Source organism: Emys orbicularis, chromosome 2 (genome assembly GCF_028017835.1).
Source record: "Emys orbicularis isolate rEmyOrb1 chromosome 2, rEmyOrb1.hap1, whole genome shotgun sequence".
Classification (NCBI taxonomy): Eukaryota; Metazoa; Chordata; order Testudines; family Emydidae; genus Emys; species Emys orbicularis.
Genome location: NC_088684.1, coordinates 38,726,069 through 38,751,644, shown reverse-complemented (window position 1 = coordinate 38,751,644; position 25,576 = coordinate 38,726,069). Strand labels below are relative to the sequence as shown.

General features: G+C 42.3%; 1 protein-coding gene across 1 annotated transcript in view; it reads right to left on the bottom strand.

Annotated features, from left to right (window-relative positions):
* The window catches only part of SNX31 (sorting nexin 31), a 52,090-nt gene that overhangs the window by 10,407 nt on the left and 16,107 nt on the right, over positions 1–25,576 (bottom strand). Inside the window, exons 3-9 of the mRNA XM_065399927.1 lie at positions 24,984–25,098; positions 23,928–23,992; positions 11,140–11,250; positions 6,712–6,802; positions 2,918–3,005; positions 1,581–1,650; positions 330–422 (exon numbers count right to left, since the gene is read on the bottom strand). Coding sequence (XP_065255999.1) covers positions 330–422; positions 1,581–1,650; positions 2,918–3,005; positions 6,712–6,802; positions 11,140–11,250; positions 23,928–23,992; positions 24,984–25,098 — 633 coding nt within the window. The remainder of the gene's footprint in view (positions 1–329; positions 423–1,580; positions 1,651–2,917; positions 3,006–6,711; positions 6,803–11,139; positions 11,251–23,927; positions 23,993–24,983; positions 25,099–25,576) is intronic.

The following is a 25,576-nucleotide window of genomic DNA, read 5'->3' as shown; positions in this document are numbered from 1 at the left end:
ATTGAAACATTTTGTTTTGGAGTGAATTAAATGTTTAACCCAAAAAATTTTCTTCAATTTTTTGGAATTGCAGTGAACCAAAAAAATCCATTATTCACCCAGCTCTAGTCATCTGGTGTCTCTATCTCAGTTTATCTGTAAAATGGATCTGAAAGTCACAGAGGGAGGGGGGGAAGGAGAGGATAAATATGGAACTTTATGATGCCATTTTTACAGAGTCACTTTTCAGAGAAAAACCACATTAAATATATGTGGCTGCAGCCTCAAGGGTCTACATCCTGAAATATATTCTCTCAATAGGTTTATATCATTTTAAAAGAGCACTTTACCTTCATTTTGTTTGCCGCTTTTTGTAGCGATTCCAGTTTCTGCATCTGTCCATCTGTGGGTTTGACCCAATTCTTCTCAATTTCCCGCAGTGCCTTATTTAGAAGAGTTAGTAAATTTTAACTTAAAAATGGGGGGGGGGGCAGGGGTATTTCCATCTGCCCTTTACTGTGGGGGTGGGGAAGATATCCCAACATCTTTTAAAACACGTGCTCAGATTTTTGGACAGCTGCACACAACTTTTAGTCTACTCAACCCTTAGTCCCTGCACCAAAATGGTTTCTAATTCAGCGTTGCCCAACATACCTGCAAGCCCCTGACCTCTGGTTATGAAAAGCGGTATCTATCGTTACTCTGACAACCTGCTCGTTTGCTTGTGCAGAACATGACTCCAGTACACAGAGAAAATGTAACACCACATGGAATGATGGGGCACAACTACCAATTTTAAAAATAAAATGAGCAAGCAAAAATGGTAATTAATCATGACACTGAAGGACCTCCCAGCACAATATAGTGGTAAGGACACTGGAGCCCTGTCTACACTACAGCTTCCACCAATACGATCACGGGTGGAGCTGCACAGAGGGTGAATTACAACCTTGAAATTTGTTAACAGAGATTGCTTAAGACAATGCACGTGCCAGGTTTGAAGCCTTTTGCGTTGAGTTCTCAATAGAAAAGGAGGAGTGTAAAAGTTATTACGGATATTTATTTTTTTCTACCTTCAGATAAAACAGAAGAAGCCTAGTGGAGTTTTATGAAATCTTCCAAAAAAAATTAACCTCTGGGCAGAGACTACCAGGAGACATTTTAATCCTCAAACGATTTTTTTTTTTTTTTTTTTTTTGAGAAAATGGTAAGTAGTGGAAGTGTTCAGTATGCTAGTGTGATCTCAACCTTAACACCACTAGCACATAATAGGACTTACATATATTGTCATGAGAAGCAAACGGACCAATGTCTAAATAAATCCCCTGTATGCATGCAATAATTACTTACACTAAACAGAATTTGCAAACTAGACAGTGTTATTTGTACATGAAAAAGTCTCATAGAACAAGCTCATCCATGGTTATTTCTTTTGTTTTTAAATAATAAAAAAAGAAAAAAACAACAAGATGGAAGTACTTGGCCATACTTAATATTCAGATAACTTGCACTATTTAAAACATAGCTTTTACATTATGAAAATGGAGATGCATTTTGGGAATTAGCTTTTAGAAGTATCAGGAGTTTTCTTCTTTTGTTACCTGCATATAGAGTAAATTCACTGAAGCTCTACAGTCCATTAACATTTTATCAAGAGAGGGATCCAGATACCTGACAAATGCAAAAATATTAAACATTACATTTCTAAGCACAACAATTAGCATTTCCATTCAGCAATAAATATGCACTTGGGAGTATAACCAAGCAGTAATAGATACAGAAAGATCCCACTACTCAAAAGTAATAAAAGACAGCAATATGTCACATCTTTGAAATTACACATCAGTGAAGTATGTAAAAAAATTACTCTTTACAGCATTGTAGCAAATAGACTACGGTATGAAATAAATTAAATTGCTCATCTGCTTTTATCACAATAATATGGAAAACAATGATTTAGAATCTAAGTATTAAAAAACTCCATTTAATATTTCTCTTGCATGTGTCTAAAACTTAGGGCTTACCTACATGGGGAAGTTTAGTGGCAGAACTATAGCAGTACAGTTATACTGTACAATATGAGTGTCTTTTTGTGGTTTAGCTTACGCTATTTCCAATACACATAAGCTAAACCACAAAAAAGCACTCAGACTGGAATAAGAGTGTCCACACAGGAAGTTATAGCAGTATAACTGTACTGCTATAGTTCTGCCACTAAATTTCCCTATGTAGGTAAGCCCTTATAAACTGGAGAATTTAATAGAAGGGCTTATGTATGCCAAGCTTCAGTCCAGTTAAATTTAAAATTGACAAGTTACAAGTGTCTGAAAATATTTTTATATAGCTCAGTGACAGACACTTAAGCATAGTGGCACTGCTATAATTCAGGTCTTTTGTGATTTAATATTTAGCAATGAGATCTTTAAAGACAATTCCCCCAAAACAACCTCCCCCATACACACTGCAATTTGCAGCTGAGAACCCCCAGTCCTCCCATTTTTCTTGTAGGAGATACAATGCTGAATATAAAAAATAAATAAAGAAACACCATTAACTAAAGAAAAGAAAATAAGTATAAAAGGTTTCCTTTATTGGTGGCTTTGGCAAACAAACAAACAAACAAAAAACCAACAACAACAAACCATCTGTATCTATAGATTTTGAAAGTGTTCAAGAGTAATTGGCTGATTGCAATAGTGGACATTCCATCAACAACTGTTGCAGGATCATATAAACTGGTCAGTTCCAACATTACACTGAGAGGTCCAAAGACCAGCAGTTAGGAACCATTATATTCCTAAAAAAAAAAAAAAAAAAGCAGCTGTGTGTGTTATGCTCTCAGGCCAAATACACAGAATTTAAGTTGTGAGGATTCTCTTCTCTAGTACATTTATAATTTTAATGCATCTTCCAAATTTCTCTTCAGCTTCCAGCTCACCATTTTCTGATCCCAATCTTACAGTCTGACTCTTTCATACTCTGAAGACTCACGTAGGGAAGTTCAAATTCTGCCACTTTTTTCACCACTAGGGACAGGGCAGGTAGGAAAAAAACAAAGAGACAAATAAGCCTGATTGGTTGAAACCCCACTGAAGCAGAACGGCTATTTTAGTATTTCAGTAAGTGCTCCATGACAACATGTTATGTAAAAGAAAGAGGACATCACAAAAACAAATGATGAAAATGGTAGGTGACAATCATGTTGTTTAGACACTCCCCACCCCCACCTCTTTACCTAATCTTTAAGGAGCAGTATATCAGTGTCTCCTTATTCTGCTTTATACTAATGCAAGGAGTGCAAGTAAGGAGCACTAAACTGAGAAATCCAGGAAAGGAGATTTAAGTTAGTATAGATCTCAAATAACGCTGAGCAGTTAGGGGCAGCTGCAATTATGGGAGGCAAAATAAATGTTTTGTGATTCGGATGTACACTAATAGGGTTGTGGCACTTTGGGTTATTCATTGATTGAATGAAACAGAAGACAAACACACTATCACTAAAGTGCAGTAAGGAATACAAGTCACACAAGAGGTGACTGCTTTCAATAAGAAGTTTTCCAAACATAAAATTAAGGGCCTGATCCTGCAAGTGCTTACTCCTGTGCTTAGTCCCCAATTCAGCAACGTACTTAAACGTGTGTGTAACTTTAAGCATGTGAGTATTTAGGTGTTTCCTTAAGGTGGTTTGACTCTGGGGGTTATGCTGCAGCTTGGCAGGTTTTATCATCCATCACTGATTGACGTGTGTGTGTGCGCGTGCATGTGTGTATATATATTTGAAAGCAGTTTGTACACGTACTTGGAGAATTCAATGTGTCCATTTTTATAAAGTTTTAAAGTAAATAAAAGTGCAATATGTGGAAAATTTATTCCAATATGCTATGTATTTTTATACAAACATAATTCAGAGATAAGTTCATTTGTGAATATGTCAAATAGTATATAAACAAATACACTTAACTATAAAACATATCTTACCTAGATGTAAGATTCCAGGATTGCCCCTGGCTGTGTCTCACACTGAAGCCTAGAACTTCTGCTGAGTCAGTGTGAAGCAATGGAAACAGCTACAATCATGGTTGAGAGCAATTTTTGTTCAGAATGTCAACAGGTTGATAAGTGTGGTCTGTTACTGTCCAATTTTTAAGTTCTCAGCCACTTGGACTTTATGAATTACACTTGTGAAACAGTAAGGAGTGTGTCTATGCCATTGTTACACCCTTAATCACAAGACTCTGCTTTTCAGTGTAAACACTGTTTATTCTAGGAATACAAAACCTTTTGCTTTAGGAGTTTCTTGCAGACAGAAATCTCCTCAGAGCCCAGCTACAAACAGCCTTCTCTTGCATCAGCACATATTCTAAACACTCTAGGCCAGGGGTGGGCAAACTTTTTGGCCCAAGGGCCACATCTGGGTATGGAAATTTTATGGCAGGCCATGAATGCTCACGAAATTGGGGTTGAGGTGCAGGAGGGGGTGAGGGCTATGGCTGGGGGGGCGGGCTCCGGGGTGGGGCCAGAAACGAGGAGTTCAGGGAGTGGGAGGGGGCTCCAGGCTGGGGCAGAGAGTGTGAGGTGCGGGGGGCCCCCTCTGGGCTGGGAATGAGGGGTTTGGGGTGCAGGAGGGTGCTCTGGGCTGGGACCAAGGGATTCAGAGGGTGGGAGGGGGATCAGAGCTGGGGCAGGGGGTTGGGGCATGGGGGGGAGTGCAGGCTCTGGGCTGGGGTGGGGATGAGGGGTTTGGGGTGTAAGAGGGTGCTCCGGGCTGGGACCGATGGGTTCAGAGGGCGGGAGGGGTATCAGGGGGTTTGGGTACAGGCTCCCGGCCGTACTTACCTTAAGTGGCTCCTGGAAGCAGTGGTATGTCCCCCCTCCGGCTCCTACATGGAGGCGTGACCAGGCAGCTCTGCTGCGCACTGCCCCGTCTGCAGGCACCGCCTCCGCAGCTCCCATTGGCCAGGGTTCGGGGGCAGTGCCTGCGGACGGGGCAGCGCGCAGCAGAGCTGCGTAGGAGCTGGAGCGGGGACATGCTGCTGCTTCTGGGAGTTGCGTGGAGCAGCCCCTGACCCTGTTCCCCAGCTAGAGTGCCAGAGCGGGGTAAGCCCCAGACCCCGCTCCCCAGCCAGAGCTTGAGGATTGGATTAAAATGGCTGCCAGGCCGGGTGCGGCCTGCGAGCCATAGTTTGCCCATCCCTACTTTAGGCCCTGCAGTAGCTCACTCAGTGTGCTCCCACCCTATTCTTAAAGGGGCAGCTCCTATTTCTCTTATAGAATTTCTATCACCATTAACAAATATATACACAACAAATATTTTTATATTTAGTAATTTTGAATATGACTTTATAAAACATCATCTATTCCAGGGACCTCATATTGTGCCAAGAGTCCTAGACCATTGTAATATCAGACGTAATTAGACAAATCACCACCCTAACTCTACAGCTAAATTTGCATGCAACAATTTCATTGGTTGTATAAGGGAGAATGCACTGATTGGTTACTTGGCCCAACTGCCACACATGCAATAGCACAGACTTTCACCTACTACTCATGTAATAAAAGCTGGGGATTCCACACTCAGCATCACATTCATCCTTCCACATCCATAAAAGCAAGACATAGTCAAGACAGAGAAATGATAAATAAAATAACCATATGTAGTGAAGTTTAGCAGCGATAGTTGTACTACAAACCCATCAAGGGATTGAACACCTGTCATGACCCTAACACCCAGAAGTCTTTCAGCCTTAATCTTACATACATTTAAAAAAATCTAGATCACCGTAAAAGGTACTTCTACAGCACATTTTTTTGTCTATGGACCTGAAAATACTTCCAGGAGAGTATCATCATCACCATTTTGCAGACTGGAAAACTGAGGCAGAGAGAGGTTAAGTGACTTGTCCAAGGCCACACAGAATCAGTAACAGAGTCAGGTAGCAAATTCAAGGGTGAAATCCTGACCTCACTGAAGTCAACAAGAGTTTCGCCATTTACTTCAATGGGGCCAAGATTTCAACACAGATCTGAGTCCCAGTCCCGGGTTCCGTCCACTAGATTACAGCTGCCCAAATGGAGGGAGGGGCAGAGGGCATATGTGTATCACCAGCCCATATTGGACAAAAACACACAGTACTCCAAGAGCCTTCTACATTTTGTGAGCACAGAGAATCACACCCTAGATTTAGGGCACATCCAGTTCCATCACTGTTATGACCTTTCTATGCTTATCAATTAAAAAGTGAAATAGTGGAATAAGAGGGCATAAATGAAAGCAAATTAGGGACTTCATTTTATAAGGGGCTAGAGGGGGAAATCTTCCAAGTGTTCAGATCTGAGTTTGAGATTACATAAACAGTTTTTACTTCAAAGTATAACCATTTGCAGAGAAGCCTGAAATAAAGCCAACCTAGCTCAATATTTACCAAAACAACCCACACAATAGTGACCAAGTTACTATATGCCTTGTAAATTAAATGCAATGCAAACTGTGCTTATAGGCAAAGTCCACTATGCTATAGATAACCCCAACCCACCTGTAATCCTCTGTTCCTCCCTCGTGGTTGCTGGGCTACATATAGAGATTCAAAGGCTGGAAGTTCATCAGCTAACAGCGATGAGTCTTATAGCTCAAGCAGCATAGAGTAATGCTTTTAGATCCAGAGATCCAATCCCCACTGGCAACGGCCCACCCAGGGGTGCATTATGTGACACATACTGCACATGGCTTACCAGAGAGAACTCCATTGCTGTGATCTTGAATAAAAAATAAGCTAAAATATCCTATTAATTCTCTTGACAGCCCCATCTTGTATGAGACAACCTTAAAAACAAAAAATGAAAAAAGGAGGTCACCTATGCATCCGATCATGAATTTATACAAGGTCTGGTCACCAGCCATTAATGCAGCTTAAAAAAAAATTTTTTTTTTTTTTTAAACTGTTCCTTTATCCCTCTAGGCAGAAGCAGCCGTTAAGACTTAAACGTCAACCCTCCACATTCTTGCTACTGGCATCGCATGAGAAAGAAAGAAAGAAAGAAAGAAAGAAAGACCTACCCAGCTTGACTCTCAGAAGCAGATTCTGTTTTGCTATGGCCCCTTTATGCCACCCGAAAGATGTAAAGGAGGAATGGCCCCCAGCCCCGCTGGCAAAGAATGTAGGAACAGTCCTGTGCCAGTCCTGCCCCACAACCTCAAGTGGTGGACGTGTGAGAGGAAGGGGTGGGGCAGGGAGAGGAATGGAAAGTGTAGGGTGGAAGAGGAGCTGAAAACACTCCACTCTGCCTATTTTCTGCTTCAGGCATCGGAAACCAGAGCTTAATTTAAAGCAGCCAGAGCCTACCCCCACCATTCCCGCACTCAATGGGTACCACAGAACCTCCTGGGCTCACAGGTAAAATAGTAAAAAAGGTGCCTCTTTCAATTATGAGCAGCCCATTTGATCAGGAAGTCATTGAGATGCAACTATGGAGAGGCAAGGACATGGAAAAACTTTCACCAGGAAAATGATTTTTCCATAGTTTAGTTGCTGGGTGTGTGAGTTGGCATAAGAAGCAGTGGGAGAAGCAGGACTTGTTTGGTCTGAACACAAGGTGGAAGTACAAGTTTTCAGAGTGCCTTTAGAAGGTACAGGAGTACTTGTGGCACCTTAGAGACCAATTCTACAAACACTTCCAGTTGAGAGAGAGCTGGAGCAGAATATCACTTCCCCCCAACCCTCACTTAGAGCACTAAAATAAATGTTCAGAGGCCCAGGCAGAAAAGACCCTGACCAGGACTAACTTTCACCCTATATTTTCTTGACCCAAAGTCCCCATTAACTTGTTACCTGAAATTGCAAGGTGGCACTACAGAGTGTCAGAAACTCATCACTTAGTACAGCATCTCGCAGTGATCCAAATGAAGCACCTACTTCTATTCAACACACTTCATAGAGCTACCCAATGTGAAACATTCAGTCGGTATTGAGCTTAATTTTCTAATTCTTGGCTCAAGGCATACCCCAGTATACATTACTCCAAACCCCTGTAGACTCTACACTATTAATTGGGAAGCTACCAGGGGGAACGTGGTGAGACAAATATATAATGAAGAAAGCTCACACATGCCCCTAAGCCTGTCCCATGCTAACGGGAATCAAAGAACAGGCAGCATTTACAGTGCCAATGAATTATCAGAATCATTGCTGTTTGCCTATAGTGCCATAAGTGTACATGGCACTTTATTGTGAAATGTACCCAAAGTACTACTGCACAAAGAGTGCACCGGCTTGAAGAGGATCTGGCCCTTAAACAGGACAAACAAGGGTATCAGAACAATATGCACAAGTGCTTAGATAGCAAGATATTTTTATGGAGAGATGGGACTGAAGATGCCAGTGACGAAGAAGGAAGCTACCGTCATGCTGATATAAATCTGAAGGGTACAGTAACTCCTCACTTAAAGTCGTCCTGGTTAACGCTATTTCATTGTTACATTGCTGATCAATTAGGGAACATGCTCGTTTAAAGTTGTGCAATGCTCCCTTCTAACGTCGTTTGGCAGCCGCCTGCTTTGTCCACTGCTTGCAGGAAGAGCAGCCCGTTGCAGCTAGCTGGTGGAGGCTCGTAACCAGGGTGGATCGGCAGCCCCCCATAAGCTCCCCCTATCAGCTCCCCGCTCCCCTAAGTTCCCTGTGCTGCAGCCACCCAGCAGGCTATCAATTACAGGCTATCAATTGCAGGCAGTTCAGCTGTCCCTCCCCCCACTGCCATGTGCTGCTCCTGCCCTCTGCCTTGGAGCTGCTCCCAGAGACTCCTGCTTGCTGTGCAGGCGGGGAAGGGGGGGGCTAATGTCAGGGTGCCCCCTCCCCCCACCCCGCTTACCCCTTCTCCATATAGAGCAGGGAGGGGACACAGACGGAGAGAGACAGAGAGCCTGGGGCAGCAGCTGCTGTCTCAACTTCCTGATCCACTTAAAAAGACAATGCACTTAAGAGTGGGTCAGCTTACTTAAAGGGGCAGTGTGCATCTCTCTCTCCCTCCCACACACAAGGTGTGTGTCTGTCTCTGTCTCCCCTCCCTCCTGTTTGTGCTGCCTTGATGAGAGGCTACATTAACAACAGGGAGCTAACCTTTGAGGGCTCAGCCGAGTGCTAGTTCATCATTTAGCAGCAAGGCATTCCCTGGGAAATATCCCTCCCTCTTCCACCCTCTAACTTCACCACCTCAACCAACCTTCACAATCATCATAGCTGTAAACAGTATTAAATTGTTTGTTTAAAACATATACTGTGTGTATATCTATATAATATATAGTTTTTTGTCTGGTGAAATTTTCCCCCTGGAATCTAACCCCCCCTATTTACATTAATTCTTATGGGGAAATTGGATTTGCTTAACATCATTTCGCTTAAAGTCGCATTTTTCAGGAACGTAACTACAACGTTAAGTGAGGAGTTACTGTATGTGCTTTTAGATTAACCGATTTTCTTGTTTTGCAAGTCCTTTTTTTTTTTTGGCAACTAAGCAGTGAAGAGCTCCAAAGGTAGAAAGAGGCTCAACAAACTTGAACATGATGCTTTTCAAAGGGGTGGGGAAAAAAATCACTGTAGGAAGGTGTGTGGAATTCATTTCACTTGCATGATGTAGAACTGCTAGAACAATGTTGTGTGGCCAGCCTGAACCATTGGGCCAAACTATCTGTTAATGAAAAGAAACCAAAGTGAGAGAAATCTTTACACAAGGCAAAGCAGCTGCTCAGCTGCAGTGCGCTTTACTTAAGAAAGATAATCTGGCCAGTATTTGGGCAGTTCTCTCTCTGTGCTATATCAGGGACTTTGCTTGGAGAAGAGATTTAGTGCTCTCAGTTCTTGGACCCATGATGAACAGGGATATTAGAGGCAATGATAATGTGTGTGGCAAAGAGGTGGAGAGACTTCATTAGCCAGAGTAACATCTGAGGGCCAGACTGCATGAATTCTTTACTTAGGATGGCGAGCAGTTACGTGCACAAATAATCCCACTGAGGTCAATGGGAGTACTGGTGGGTAATTGCCCACCAACCTCACGCAATCTGGCTTTCTGTGTCCCCTGCAGCAGCAACAGTGGCTACTGGGGAAGTAGCATCCATATTGTTACACACTCACCATCTCTGGCTAGAGGAATGTTGGAGGATGAAGCTCAGAATGTGAAAGGGATGAGAAAATAGAAATCAGGCAGATGGCAATAGTTTGGCTTCCGTTACTAAGAAGAGAAAAAAAAGATTACAGGCCAGCAACTCAAGCCCCCCTATCTATAACAGGCCTATTGTCATCTTTGAATTAAAAAAAGATGTTACAACCCGGTTCAGACTCTCTGTGTTTAAACAAAGTTTGGCTGCTAGCGTGTCTAAGACAAAACTTGTAACTATTTATTATTGGTATTGTGGCAAAATCTAGACACCTCAGCCCCATTGTGCTAGGCACTGAACAAAGAGACACTCCTTACCCTAAAGGGTCTTCATACTTACTATAGACAACAGGTAGATACAAGACAGATAGAAAGAGGGAGCACCAGGAAAAAAAAAAAAGATTGGGCATTGGTCAGCGAGATACATAGATTGTAGACTCCTTCTACTGTAGAGGCAGGAACCTCTGTTCCTTTTGTTCTGTGTCTGTACAGCACCAAGCACAAAGGAGTCCAGATCCATAACTAGAGCTCCTATGTGCTAGGATAGTAACAATAGGCATGTCAGCACACCAACAGTCTTAAACTATATTTAAGACAAATGTAGAACACTGTCTCTGGCCACACTGGCTGGCAACACAACGTTTATACAGATTTGGCCTGAACTATATTAAAACAAGCTTTTTAAAAAACAAAACCAGTTCTCTAATCATCTTAGATGGCCTCCTGTACACAGGGCCAAAACAGCTACCTTTGGAGACAAAAAGAGCTGCGGGGATGTTGAGCGGGTGAGGTTAAGGGCAGAGGGGGAAAAATGCTAATAAATATAAAAACTTTAAGAAACTTATCTACAGAATTAGTAAACAATGCCAAGTGTATGTTTTCTTCAGGTATTCCCTCAAATAAGCATTTTTGCCTATGTCCTACTAAAATATGAGGGAAAGCATCTCAACTCTTCACACACTTTTCCTTAAATTTAGCAGTTTCAACAGTATCCCATTTTAAACCCATTACCTCTAGTACTCTTTCAGCAGTGTCCGATGTCTGGATATCAAGCCTAACATTCCTTCCATCGGCCAGGTAAACATCCAGAGAGGCTCTCTGTGTCTGGATCTTAAATGTATCCTGTTAAAGTGAAATATGAATGTGTTTTATTGCTGCCCTTCTTATTAGAGCCCTGCTGAAGGTGCTGGTGCTCTGCTTCCCTGTTTACCTTAGAGAAATGAACTGGATGATGGGGAAGAGACCCTACAGCATGATGGAGGCCTGGTCTACGCTTTACATTTAGATTGACCCAGCTACATCACTCAGGGGTGTGAAAAATTCACACCTTCAGCACCATAATTAAGCCAACCAAGCCCCTAGCATCGACGCAGTTAGATGGACAGAAGAATTCTTCTATCAACTCAGCTACTGCTGCTAAGCAAGGTGGATTTCTTACACAGAGACAGCAAAACTCCTTCCATCAGTGTAGGAAACGTCTACACTGCAGTGCTACAGCGACATACATGCAGCACTACAGTTGTGCCATTATAGCCCCCATAGCGTTGACATGACCTGAGGGTCTGTAGGAGGGAAGGGGAAAGTACTGTATTGACTAGATTCCCACCTTTGTACTATAAAGCCAAAACCCAAGACAGGCCCTGTGTGTTTAGAAGAATTATCCTTTCCCTGGGAAATTCCCAGGATTTAGTGTTACAATTCATTTTCCTTCCGAGGTGACACTATTTCCAGTGTGATCTTGCCAAGAAGAAGGCGGCTCTTTTGGCTTTCTCCAAAGCTGCAGCATCTCTCTGCAGTTTGGGGTCTTCAGCTGATCATGGATAAGGGTAGACAGCAAGTTTTGGCTATGGCTACACTACAGCTTAAGTCGACATGAGTTATGTCGCTCGGGGTGTGAATTAGCCACCCCCCAACTGACAAGTTACACTGACCTACATGCTGGTCTGGACATGTTGGCGGGAAAGCTTCTCCTGCAGACATGGCTGCCGCTACTTGTTGGGGGTGGATTAATTAAGTTGGCAGGAGAGCTCTCTGCATCGGTGCAGCTACGCTGCTGTAAGCTCTCTAGTTAGCCATACTCTTTCAGCCTTCTGTCTTCCTGCTTTGTTTTACATAGTTTGCCACTGTGACCAACAGGACAGGGATTGACTTGGATTTAAATCTTTTCTAATGGAGACAAATGTAGCACCAAAGAAATAGGCAATACAGTACCGTTCAGACTATACAGCTGTAAACACACACACACACACACACACACACACACACACACACACACACTATATATATATAAATAAAATAAACATTAAATTGCATAAGCTTGTTTTCCTAGCCATAGGTGGTGGAACTTGGGGTGCTGCCTTGATTACAGTTTATAACTATCTACACAGGGAACAAACATTAGATAATGAGCTCTTCGGTCTAGCAGACAAAAAGATAACAATCCAATGGCTGGAAGTTGAAGCTAGACAAATTCAGACTGGAAATAAGGCTTTTTTTGTGTGTGTCTTTTAAACTGTAAGGATAATTAACCATTGGAACAACTTACCAAGAGCTGTGGTGAATTCTCCATCACTGGCAATTTTTAATCAAGACTGAATGGCAGGAATAGGCTGCCATTAATTTAGACAGAGCTGTCTAAATAACACTAGTGGTCACTCCAGCCCCTGCAGTGGCCCAGGATCAGGTGGATGAAAGAGTGGCCTAAACCTACCTTAGCCCTGCTCCACCTGGGTTGAGAGGTTGGTGCTCTGCCTCTAAGAGGCAGAGCACAGGATCTCACCCCCAGTGTCCAGTCACCTGTCCAGGAGGGTGAGGAGAGGCATCCCCTCTTGCATCAGAAGATTCAGCTACCTCCGAACTGCCCAACACTTAAACTGTCACCCACCTTCCTGAATGTCAGAAGTACCAACTTTTCCCTGCCCAGCTGTTGATCTCCAGGTTCCCCTCCATCCATAGTTCAGCTATTGTATCTTCAATACAAAACTTAGCCAAACATTTAAAATTTAAGGGTACCATAAACTAAGATGTATTCGGTTAAAAAAAACAAACCAACCAACCTCAGACACCACAAGGGATAGTGTATGGGGTGTATTATCTGTTTTAACAGCATAGACTGGGGGAAAGTGCACTGGACTAAGTCAAGAGACTTGAGGTTTTCTCCGAGATTTATTACCAGTTTGCAGGGTGACCTTGCACAGGTCACATCACCCCGTGCCTCAGTTTCCCCCCCCTGTAAAATGGAGACAAATACCATCTTTTGTAGGGCCCTTTTAGAGAGCTTTTCTTCTGTACATCTTAAGGAGCTAGATGTTGCTGAATTAAACTAGAGCTAGAACTGAGCTGCTGAATTAAAGTTTACCTGAATCTGCTGCAGAAACTACAGGGCCTTGGCACAACAGTTTCAGCTTGCTGCCGAGTCCCAATTATAACATTAGTATTTACTGGAGGACAAGCCACTACGTTAGGTATTTCTTGAGGACTAGATAATGCACCGGTGGTCAGGTTAATTTGGGGATCTGCTGAAAGGTGGGAGGTAAGTGCGAAGAGAGAAAAATATGGAGAAAACCTACCCCAACTGGAATGACCACATTGAGTCACTCTGGAACTGCATAATACATAGTTTCCTTGTTTGCTGTCTTAAGTCCACACCCATCTGTCTCCACTAAACTACAGGCAATTGTTTCATTTTACAGTATTGCTGTAACAAGATCTCCATTTCCTCATCTCCAACATTTGTCATAGCAACATTAGGAAAATTTACTACAACGGAGTAGCTGCATTAGGAACATTTACTACAACAGAGTAGCTGCTCCCCCCAGAAAGTTCACCTGTAGGTTAAAAGCTTTTGGGTGAAAACAACTCAGACCATCTTTACCCAAAAAAGGTCGAAACCACAATTTCCATACATTAATTTAACATCTTACGTGTTTGTCATATCCATGTTCAGCTAACTACAGTACAGACAAAAAAAACCCTACTTATGTAAAAGCAAAAGAAGAAAATAGCACTGTAAAATATATATTCCCCTGGATAGCTGTAAAAGTACTAAGGGAATTTGGGGTTAATTTGTTCCTGACATATTGGGGACAGTTTTGTCATAGCTAGAAAGGGAATACAAAGTACATTAATCTCCATAACACAGAAATATAAATTTGTTTGTTATTTAAAAGTCCACAACTTTGGGAGTAAAGTGTGGCCAGGCTACAGCAGTGATGCAATCACCTGAGTGATTAGTCATTTACTTCTTATTCTATGCTGTTTTAATTTTCTTTGAGGAAAGGAGCAAAGGCACTGCCCCATTTACTCAAAGCCCAGAAACTTTCTCCAGACTCCAACTTCATGTTAGCTTTAAAATAAATAATTTGGCAACCCCACCCTTCAGTATTTATGCCATTACCCCTATCTATATTCCCTAGGTCTTCTTGCCTCTCAAATACATTCATATGTAGATTCCCAAGATCACATGAAACACCCCCCCACCCATCCAAATCCTTCTCCCTTAGAGTTGCTACTACTACCACCAGTAGTAAAATCTTTTGAACTACAAACATTTGCTGCCCCCTCCTCACTATACAGTCCAACAGTTTACTAACACAAGAATCCAGAACAATAACTAAGCTATTGAGTAGAGCTGGCCAGGAATTCTCCATCAAAATATGTTTTTGATAGAACAAAGCAGTTTCTGCACAATCAGTTTTCCCTGGAAAAGTTTTGAGTTTACTGAATTTTTTTTTGGATTTTCCATTGTTAAGTTAAAAATGAAATATTACATTTTGGGTAGTGTCAATATTAATATGTCTCGCCTGAGCGGATGCAGTGCCTCACTGGAATTGTAGGTCTGGTACCTCACACTCCCATTCCCCTCTATAGGCCAGTCTCCCTAGCTGAACCACCCATAGTGCATACAGCAGCCTCCCCTCTGACTGAGCTGCTGCAGTGCATTATGGGAGTCCCAAACAGGGCATCCAAACTGCAGTTCCCATGAGGCACTGCAGCAGCTTAGGGGGACACAGATTAAAGTCAAACCAAGTCAAAACTAAATGTTTTGACATCTCCAGATGGCGATTTTTCATAATGCTGCATTTGAATATTTTAACTTTTCATCCTGATTCAGGATCAAAACAAATTCTGAAATATCAACATTTAGTGCAGGATGGAAATTATGAGAATAGTACAGCAGGTCAGATCAACGTTTCATAGATTTTTAGGCTGGAAGGGACTGTTAGATCATCTATTCTGACCTCCTGTATATCACAGGGTGTTAAATTTCACCCAAATACTCCTATATTAAGCTCAATGACTTTAGTTAAATCTGAGCATTTCAGTCCTCAGGAGACTCAACTGTTGTGTGCCGCAGGCAGAGAAGAGAGACCAAGGTGCCACCTAGGCCTCAGCTATGGCAAGGAACTGATTAGGTGAAATATGCCCAGCAGGTCCTAACAGGCAATCCACACCGAAAAGGAAGGCAATCCTCGCTCCAAGATCCCTGACAATCTAACCTGGGGGAAAATTCCTTCTTAACTCCAAAGCTAATGATCAGTTTAATCCCAAACACTGGAAGCAAGATATACCAGCCAAGTATCTAAGGGCAGGTCCACACTGGGGCGGGGGATCGATATAGGAAACGCAACTTCAGCTACGAGAATAGCGTAGCTGAAGTCGACGTTTCCTATATCGAACTAAATTTACTTACTTCGGGTCCACGCAGCGCAGGCAGGCTCCCCCGTCGACAGCGCTTCCTCCTCTCGGCGAGCAGGAGTTCCGCAGTCGACGGGGGAGCGCTTCTGGGATCGATCTATTGCGTCCAGATGAGATGCAATAAATCGATCCCAGAAGATCGATCTCTACCCGCCGAATTGGGCGGGTAGTGTGGACCAGCCCTAAGAAAGAGGATTCTCTGTATCACTTCGGAGCACTGGTCCATCCTGTCCAGTGTCTCATTTCCAGCTGTGGTCAGTCTCTGATGCTTCAGAGGAAGGCAAAAAAACCCAAAACAAAACCCAGAATACATCTGGACAATTGTGCATCAGGGGGGAAAAAAATCCTTCCTGACCCCGGAGATGACCCACAAACTCTGAAGCATGAGATTTGTTTATAGTCACAGTCTGAATGCAGAGCTGCAAGTGTTATGAGCATATTGAGGGGAATGCCTGCAATCCTGTCCTCCCCATGTCCATGAAGGAAAGGAAGGGGATGAACCAAGGAGATTCCAAGGCTGGAAGGGACCATCATGACCATCCCAAACTCTCCCCCTCCTGTCGTGGGCCATAGAATTTCTCCCAGAAACTGGATTAAAGCATAACTTTTAGAAAGATATCTAGTCTCGATGCAACGACTAAGTTATGGTGCTTACACCTCACATTGTAAGGCTTGTTTTCCAGCCCCTAGATCATATTTGTGGACCTCCTTCAAACTCTCTCCAGTATTTCCACATCCATGTTGAACCATGGACACCAGAACTGGACATAGTATTCTAATAGTGGTCTTACAATGCTGTGTACAGAGGCATGATCACTTCAATCCTTCTACCTGATATTCCCCCTTTTTATACATCCATGGATCACATTAGCTCATTTTGCCACTGCATCACTGAGCAGTCATGTTGAGGTAATTACCTACCACAACCCCTAAGTCCTTCTCTGAGTCATTGCTTTTCAAGACAGAGTCCATTCTGTAGGCATATCATGCATTCATTGTTTCCAGATGTATTGCCCTGCATTTGGTTGTATTAAAAATCTTTTTATTGGATTGTGACAATTTAACTAGGTGATTCAGATCACTCTAACCGTAACCTGTCCTCCTCATTATTTACTTTTACATTTACACCAACTTTGCCATCAGATTTTTCCATCATTGTTTAGATCACTGATAAAAATATTGAAGTAGAAAGCAGTAAATACGGATCCCAATTCGCTTTGGTTTAGGAAAGCATAGCATTTTTAGACAAGGGACAAATCTTCAAAAGGAGCCTCAACCTGGCCTCCGTTAGGGTGGTTAGAGCACGCACCTACCGTTTGGGTTCCAGGTTCAACTCCCTATCTAAATGAAGCAGAGGACAAGGCTACTGGCTATTCTTAGGAGGGGAAGGGGTCTGTCTCTCGTGTTTCCTCATGAAAAAATTCAGAAGGGCTAGCTTTCATTCCAATGCAGAACAAAGCAAAGGGTTTTGGGGGTTTTTTTGGTTTGTTATTTTGGGAAATCAAATTCTTGTTTTTCATTTAGCCATAGTGAGCAACCCTAATCTGTGGCTGCAACTCCATAGAAGCCCCACCTGCAGAAACTGCCTCAGAGATGCACTGTCTAAATGCATCTCCTCAGCTTGTCTACAGGCTGGGCTGGCTCCAGGACTCCCACTTAAGGTTTTGTAGCTGCACGCTAAGGTACTAGCTGAAGATATCTCGGAGCCATTAGCAATTATCTTTGAGAATTTCTGGAGGGTGAGTGAAATCTCAAAAGACTGGAGAAGCACAAACCTCCTAGCTATCTTTAAACACGGAAACAAAGAGGACTCAAGGAATTATAGGCCACTCAATCTAACTTCAATACCTGGGAAGACAATGGAACAAATTATTTAACAATCAATTTGTAAGCCCCTGGCTGATAATAGGGTTACAAGGAATAGCCAGCATGGATTTGTCAAGAACAAATCATGCCAAGCCAATCTAGTTTCTTTCCCTGGTCTCATGCAATGACACTCAATAGGCAGCCCGTGGACCAAATGTGGCCCGCCAAGCCTTCTTGTGTGGCCCACCAGCTCATCTTACAAAAATGTTTATAATTAAATTCACGAACAGTGATGTGCAGCCTATCATTTGCCTAGGACTTCCTTAGTAAGTAACTTACTGGATCTTAAGTACTCACGATAGCATCAGCTACAGTTGAGCTAGGATGCCGCCTGTTTTTTCATTAGTGATGGAAATGGAACCAAAAAATAAATGCTAGTGGGAGTAAACATTGCAAAGTTGAAAGCAAAAACCGAGCTTTTAACCTAAACTGGATAGTGGATTTTCTTTTTATTATGCCATCTCATTTAAACACAAAATCTTGGTGTTTAACATGCCAGACCACTGTGTCTGTCTGTAGGGTTGTCAACGTGAGGCACCACTTTAAATCAAAGCACAGTTACATCAATGCGGCCTAGTCTCCTGGCAGTTTTGGAAGACATGACAAAATTGAAAATATCACACTTCTGACATCTGAAGTGTGATATGAATTCTCACAACATCAGGGACTGTACAGGAAAAAGCAACAGCTGCTTCTCTTTGGATAATGGTGGTACTAGCTAAAAAGAAAAGGCCTTTCCTGGATGTCGAGCCTGTGAAGGAGGGCACGGTGGAAATGCTAGAGGAGCTTTTTGCCAGAGATTAAAAACAAAGATGACATTGTGAACCATGTAATGCAAGTTCCCCTGTCTGATTCCACAGCAGTGCAAAGACTGGAGGTAATTTACAAGGATTGTTTGTCAGCACTGCTTTCTGATTTAAAAAAATGCCAAATACATGTCTCTTGAAGTGGACAAATCAAGCGATTTAAGTGACACTGCCCAGCTAGTGCTGTTTGTTAGCTTTTCTGATGGTGAAATTTTCAAGGAAGAATGTTTGTGCTTAATACCATTAGAAACCTACATCACAGGAGAGATCACTTTTGAAAAGGTAAAAAGGCTTTATTGAAAAATATGGTTTAGAAATTTGACCTATGAGGAAAGATTTAAAAAATTGGGCATTTAAGTCTTGTTTTTAAAGAAAGAAGGAATATCAGACCCTGTACACTCAAGCTACTTGCAAGGAATCTCCACTTCCTCTAATATCTGACAAAAAAGAGGGAGGGATGACAAGATCAACAGTAGAACCTAGAAGAAAACTAAGGTCAAGCTCATTTGCTCCTGGGTTTTCCGCCTCTCTATTTGCCAAACCTCAGGGGCTCTCTGTTGAGAAAGTTGCACTGGCTTAACTGAAAGTATGATTTTTTTTAAATGACTGAATTAAACCAGGGACTGTGTGGACACTCTTGTTCTGGTTTAAGCCAAGTTTAATTCAGTTTAGATAAGTCCATTTGCAGGGCTTTTCCTACACAAAAGTTGCACAGGTTTAAAAAAAAAAAAAAAAAAAAAACAATGTAAATAAACTAGGACAAACCCTTGTCCAGACGTTCTTAAATCAAATTAAAGCTAGTTATATCAGTTTAGCTTGCACCTCTAAATTTATAAGCACAAGCTAAACCTGATTTAAGCCTGAGCCTGGTTTAAACTGAAGTAAGTGTCCACACACAGGAGGACCTGTTCAAAGACTCAGGGTAAGGGTAAAAGGGGTAAAAAAAACAAAAAACAAACAACAAAAAACCAAAAAACACAAGGGTGATTTCATGGTAGGAGTCTAATACAGACTACCTAACCAGGAAGAAGAGGTGGATGAAGCTTTTTTTAAACAACTAACAAAATCATCCACAGGACTTTGTGGTGATGGGAAACTTCAGCTACCCAGACATCAGTTGGGAAAATACAGCTGGGCACAGATTATCCAACAAGTTTTTGGAATGCACTGCAGACAACTTTTTCTTACACAAGGTGGAGAAAGCGACTAGGGGAGAGGTTGTTCTAGATTTGATGCTGAGAAACATGGAGGAACTAGTTGACATTCTGAAGGAGGAAGGCAGCCTGGGTAAAAATGATCATGGAAATGACAGAGTTATGGATTCTAAGGAATGGTAGGAGCGGAAACAGCAGATTAAAGAAAATGGAATTCAAGAAGGCAGACTTTAGCAACTCAAAGAACTGGCAGGTTAGATCCCATGGGAAACAAGTTTAAGGAGAAAAAAGGTTCAGGAGAGGGGTTTTTTTGTTTTTATTTTTTAAAGAAAAAAAAAAGAGACATTACTAAGGGCATAAGTGCAAACAATCTCAATGCATAGGAAAGATTGGAAGTATGGTAAGAAATCACCCTGGCTTAACCAGGAGATCTTCAGAGTGCTACAAAAAGTGGAAACGAGGTCAAATTAGAAAGGACAAATAAAAAAAAAAAACATTTTACAGATACATTAAATAAGGCCACCTTTTTGCTTCTACACTACAAACTTAGGTCAACACAAGATGGCTGACATCAGCCTAGTTGTGCACCTGTCTACATTTAAATTTGTCATCCACCGATGCAAGTACCCCTTTAGTGACACCACCTCCCTGAGCGGCATTGACCTCAATACATAGACCATGGCTCAATGTAATGCAAGTGTAGACACTAGTGACCTATGTTGACCCTAACAGTCCTCCTAATTGTGAACTCCACTGCCCAGGGGTCACAGAGACTGGAAGTCCCCCCCCCCACCTCCTGCCCCCCTAAAGCCCTGGGAATTTTTAAAATGCTTTTCCTGATAGTCGAACTGAGCGAGCATGGTAGCAGCTCTCCACTGTTGTGTACAACTGCCCAGCCGACCATGCTGGATACACACTTTAGACGCACTCTGGGCTGGAGTAGACAGGGGGTATTGGATCTGCTGGGACTGTGGGGAGAAGAGGCTGTGCAGGCACAGCGATGGACCATCCATAGAAACATGGACATCTACAAGCAGATTGCACAGGAGATGAAGGAGATGGGCTACGACAGGGATCAGCAGCAGTGCTGTGTGAAAGGCAAGGAACTGCAGCAGGCATATCAGAAGGTCAGGGAGGCCAAGAGTCAATCTGATACCAAGCCACAGATCTGCACTCTTTACCAAGAGCTGCATTCCATAGTTGGCAAAGACCCCACCACCACCCCGCAGACTTCCATGGATATGTCCAAGAAGCCCAAGACACAGACCCCTAGCATGGATGGCAAGGAGGAGAATGCAACTGGAGGGTCCAGCTATGCCATGAACCAGGATCTGTTTGAGACTCCACTGCAGTTCAGTCAGTCCCAGCAGTTGAGAATGGGCAAGCCTGATGCAAGGGAAGGAACCTTGGGTAAGTGTGTAAATATATTTCCTGTTACAAAGATGTACTGGTGGCTCCCCCAACTCAGCAGGACAGCTAATTGACTTTTCATTCATTTACTACGCCCCTCATGGAGGTGATTTTTTTTACAGCGCTGGCAGAGCTCTCTCCCAGTGCTGCACCATGACCACACAAGCCACGTTAAAGCGCTGCTGCAGCAGCGCTTTAGCGTTGCTAGTGTAGACTAGCCCTTAGGGCTTGGCTACACTCAGGACTTCACAGCGCTGCCAAGCACGAGCTCTCGCAGCGCTGTATGTACTCCACCTCTCCGAGGGGAGTAGCTTGCAGCGCTGCGGGCGAGCGTGCAGCGCTGCAGGCACTGATCACACTGGCACTTTACAGCGCTGTACTCGCTGCGCTCAGGGGGGTGTTTTTTCACACCCCTGAGCGCAGCAAGTTGCAGCGCTGTACAGCGCCAGTGTAGCCAAAGCCTAAGTGTCATGCAAGACACATTAAGTGATGCCTGCAAGTCTTAAAGACATAGCAATGGAAATGAGGACTCTACAGGGACATATGGAAGTTCAAGTTTATTCATCTCTTTCAAAACTATTACAGAATTTCTTTACCATAAAACATTTTTACAAGACATTGATTGTGCTATTAAATATTTGGAGCATCTCAACCAAAGCCATGTTATTAAGCAAGATTCTTTAATATCTAAGTGAATGTCTGTTAAGCTTTTATTTACACCAATTAAAGGCACTTAAGCACAGATCACGACAGAGAATGGACTTTTGTCATTCACACAGCTTTCAGGTCTGTCCCAGAATCCAGCTCTTCCCAATAATGAAAGAACATACCCAGCACTATTGCTATGTGTATTATGAAGAAATCACTTTGTGTAAGTCTAATAATTATAAGATGAAGTTGTAAACAAAAATGTTGTGGAACTAGTATCTTTGCCAGGCAGAAAACTTAAAAACACAGCACAAGAAACAAGACATTCCAAAGTGGAACAGAAAGTTTTCTCTTGATTTTGTGTTGCGAGGATACATTGACTTTGTATTAAAACTTTTAAGATTTATTTCAACCTACCAAGAAATGTAGGAAGCAATTGACTATGTTGTGTTCAGTATCTCTCACTGCATACTTTAATAAACGTATTTGACTGTACAATCATAATTTGAAACATTACCCCCCCATCAGATGTTCCCCAAAACAAAGAAATTCACATCCACCATGCAGACAGCCAGTTTCAACACTTATGTACGAATATGTCATTCCAAATCCAGTGCCCCACTCCCCCAGTCAAGACAACATAATGGCAAAGTTTTTTCCACCAGAGCTCTGATAGAAAAGGCTTACTATCAGAAATTAATAGTTCAGGGGGGGGAAATGACAAGATAAGGGGACCTGTGAAGGATCTACTCTCTTTAGCCATCTTTATGGATCTGAGCCAGACCCCATGGGAATCAACAGGAGTCATTCTGTTGATTTTAAAGGCTTTGGATCAGAGCCTAAGATGCTATGTCCTTCCCTAAATAAATCTCTAAGAGCTTGTCTACACTGGCACTTTACAGCTCAGGGGTGGGAAAAAACACACTTTACAAGTTTCAGTGCTGTAAAGTGCCAGTGTAGACAGTGTACCAGCGCTGGTAGCTATTCCCCTCGTGGAGGTGGGTTTTTTTTTTTTTTTTTTAAAACAGAGCTGTGCAGCGATTACACAGCCATGTTAAAGCACTGCCACAGCAGCACTTTAATATTGCTAGTGAAGACATACCCTAACTCTCAAATACAGAGTGCTGCTTTGCTCACTGACTCAAGAACCTTTCCTGGTCTGGAAAAAAAAAAAAAGAGGCAGTAAATAAGCCACATTTTTATTGTGAAAAAATTTGTCTATGCTTTGTGTGGAATGCTTCTTTACACAATTACCTGTAATCTTGCTAGCCCTAAAATTCACAGCAAATATGAAACAAGAGCAATAAAGTTACACAGTTAAACATTAATTGTTACATTGTGAAATTCTTTCAAGCATAACTTCTTCTCAGGAATTTCTAATAACTATTAGGATTATGGTCACACAACAGGTAGGTGCTTTCCATAACAAAAGCCAGAGTCCCTTCGGAAAGAGCTGCTCACTGTGGTATTTAAGAGCCAAACTAAACATAAAATTAACATATTGCACATCCACAAACACCATGCGGGAGGGAGGGGGGAGAAAAGAGAGTTAGTTACTTTGGGAGTCATAACAGTTTCCGGATTGTGCATTTACTGCAATGTTATGGTTGACGTTTCAATGCAGTGGGGAGTTTTGTGCTTATTATACTTGATATTCCCCTCCTCCTCCCCCTGCCCCACTATGGAGCAAATAAAAATGGATTTTGAAAGCAGTTCAGGTTGCAACACTCCACATACATGCCAAACTCTGCCTGTCACCGTGTGTTACAAGATAAGAGAAGCTGACATTCACAGCAGTCATCAATACACTTATCGCCTCAAAGTACTGACACAACCGAAAAACATCTATGCTTGCAAAACCCAAGAATGTGTATAATCCTTTCAGTGAGCTCTCAACAAAAGACTTTTCTGGGCATTATTTAGGGGCAAAAGATTCATCAGATATCCCATCAGGACATAAATAAAGCAAACAATTATTTTTATGGTGAGGTTGTACAGAGAGGAACAATTTAGCATGTGGATAAGATGTTAACACCTAGCTCTTACATAGCACTTTTCATCAGTAGATCTCAAAGTGCTTTACAAAGGAGGTCAATATTATGAGCATATGAATACAAGGAAGCACACACAGAAAAGGCAGCCTTTGTGCAGAGGAGCTGAAGCACAAGTTCAATCGTTCCAAGCAGCTAATTGTGTTGCTGAAACATTCAAAACTTACCTGCTGTAATTTTCTAAAAAAACTGATGAAGACATCACTGTTTGTAATACTTGGATCTACAGTTACTGAAAAACAAAGGCATAGAAATCAAAGTTAATTGAAGGGATGGGAGAAAAGGGTCTGCGTCTGAAAGTAAGATTACCTGCAATGCCCCTCTAAGTTAACATTTAAGTATCAAAAGACTTCTGGTAGAGCTGTCAATGAGTGCTTTACCCATCCTTTGATTTAAGCAAAGTTTGCTTTTTATTGGATGGTGCTCAGATCACTCCCAAGTCCTGCCCAGTGGAAGGCAGGTACTGCATTAGGTACACACCCCGGTGGTGAAACCTGGCTCTATTGAAGTCAATGGAAGTTTTACCATGGACTTCAACAGGGCAAGGATTTCACCCCAATATTTAATATATGGACCTAAAGTTGTGGTCATTTATTTAGGAGCTTATTTTCTGAAGTGCTGAGCACCCAGCAACCCCCACTAACATCATCAGGAGCTGCTGGGTCCTCAACAGTTTTGGAAGTGAGGTTATTTAAGAGATTAGCCTTATGTTTTTCTGAAAGTCTTAGCCACAAAGCATATATTACATCAGAGGCCACAAAATGTCTCAGAACTTCCTATTTCTTGTAGTTGAAAAGGTTACATTTTAAATTTATTGGCTTACGTGAAATTCATGCACGACATATTTATACCTGCACTTCAGATATATAGTTTTCCTATAAACTTCATGTGTCTTGTAACAATTCTCAACTCTCTGCTTGGAAATCTGAGAAAAACAAATTTACTTATTTGCAGAAAAAACGGAGGCCAATTTAAAGGCAAGAGGAGGGGTATGATATTTGAAAGGGACCTGCCCAAAGGCTCAGCTTTTCACTCTGAAGTCAGTGGAAATATCTGGCATGCTAGGACTGCAGGATCAGGCGCCCATGTAGTTTAATCCCAACATTCAGGATATGCTCCCCCCAGACCCCACAAATCATGACTTGCAGAATCCACAAACATATTCAACTGTTCAATCCATGAGTTGAAAACCCAACCACCTAGTGAAAGCAGAGACTCCGTACCACTCTGTAGATATTGCTCAAGCTGAGACCTCCTCTCATCAGCCATGGACTTGGTCATTGCAAGATAGAACTTTGGAGGGAAAGCAGGAACGGTACTCCCAAAGATCCGTCTTAGCTACAATAGCAGTCAAATAATGCTTAAGGTTAGTGAAGATCTGCTATGGGCTTCTGTGGACATCACCATATTACCATATTGCCCAGGTTGGAGATGTCCATTCACTTTAGCCCCAAGGCTACTGACAGCTCTCTCAACCTCTAAATGTATTCAAGACATACAACCCCTTCAGTGCCAAACAATGTAGTCAATAATGATACTTTCTTCAGAGCCACTCAGAGGGGACTCTGTCACCAATGCAAAGCATGCTGCTTTTTGTTTTGTTTTTAGCTTTACACAATCTGAGTAGCAGCTTGGAAGCAGTTTCTCAATTCCAAGTCAGAAGGATCGCAGCATGTCTACTTCATTAAGTCTTACGCATTCTACATAGACAAATGCTATGCTGTCTTTGTCAACACTCAGTATTTGCTTTCCAAACTATCCATACCAAGATTTATTTGTAATACTGTATGATCACATAAACCCTCTCTTTTGGGAA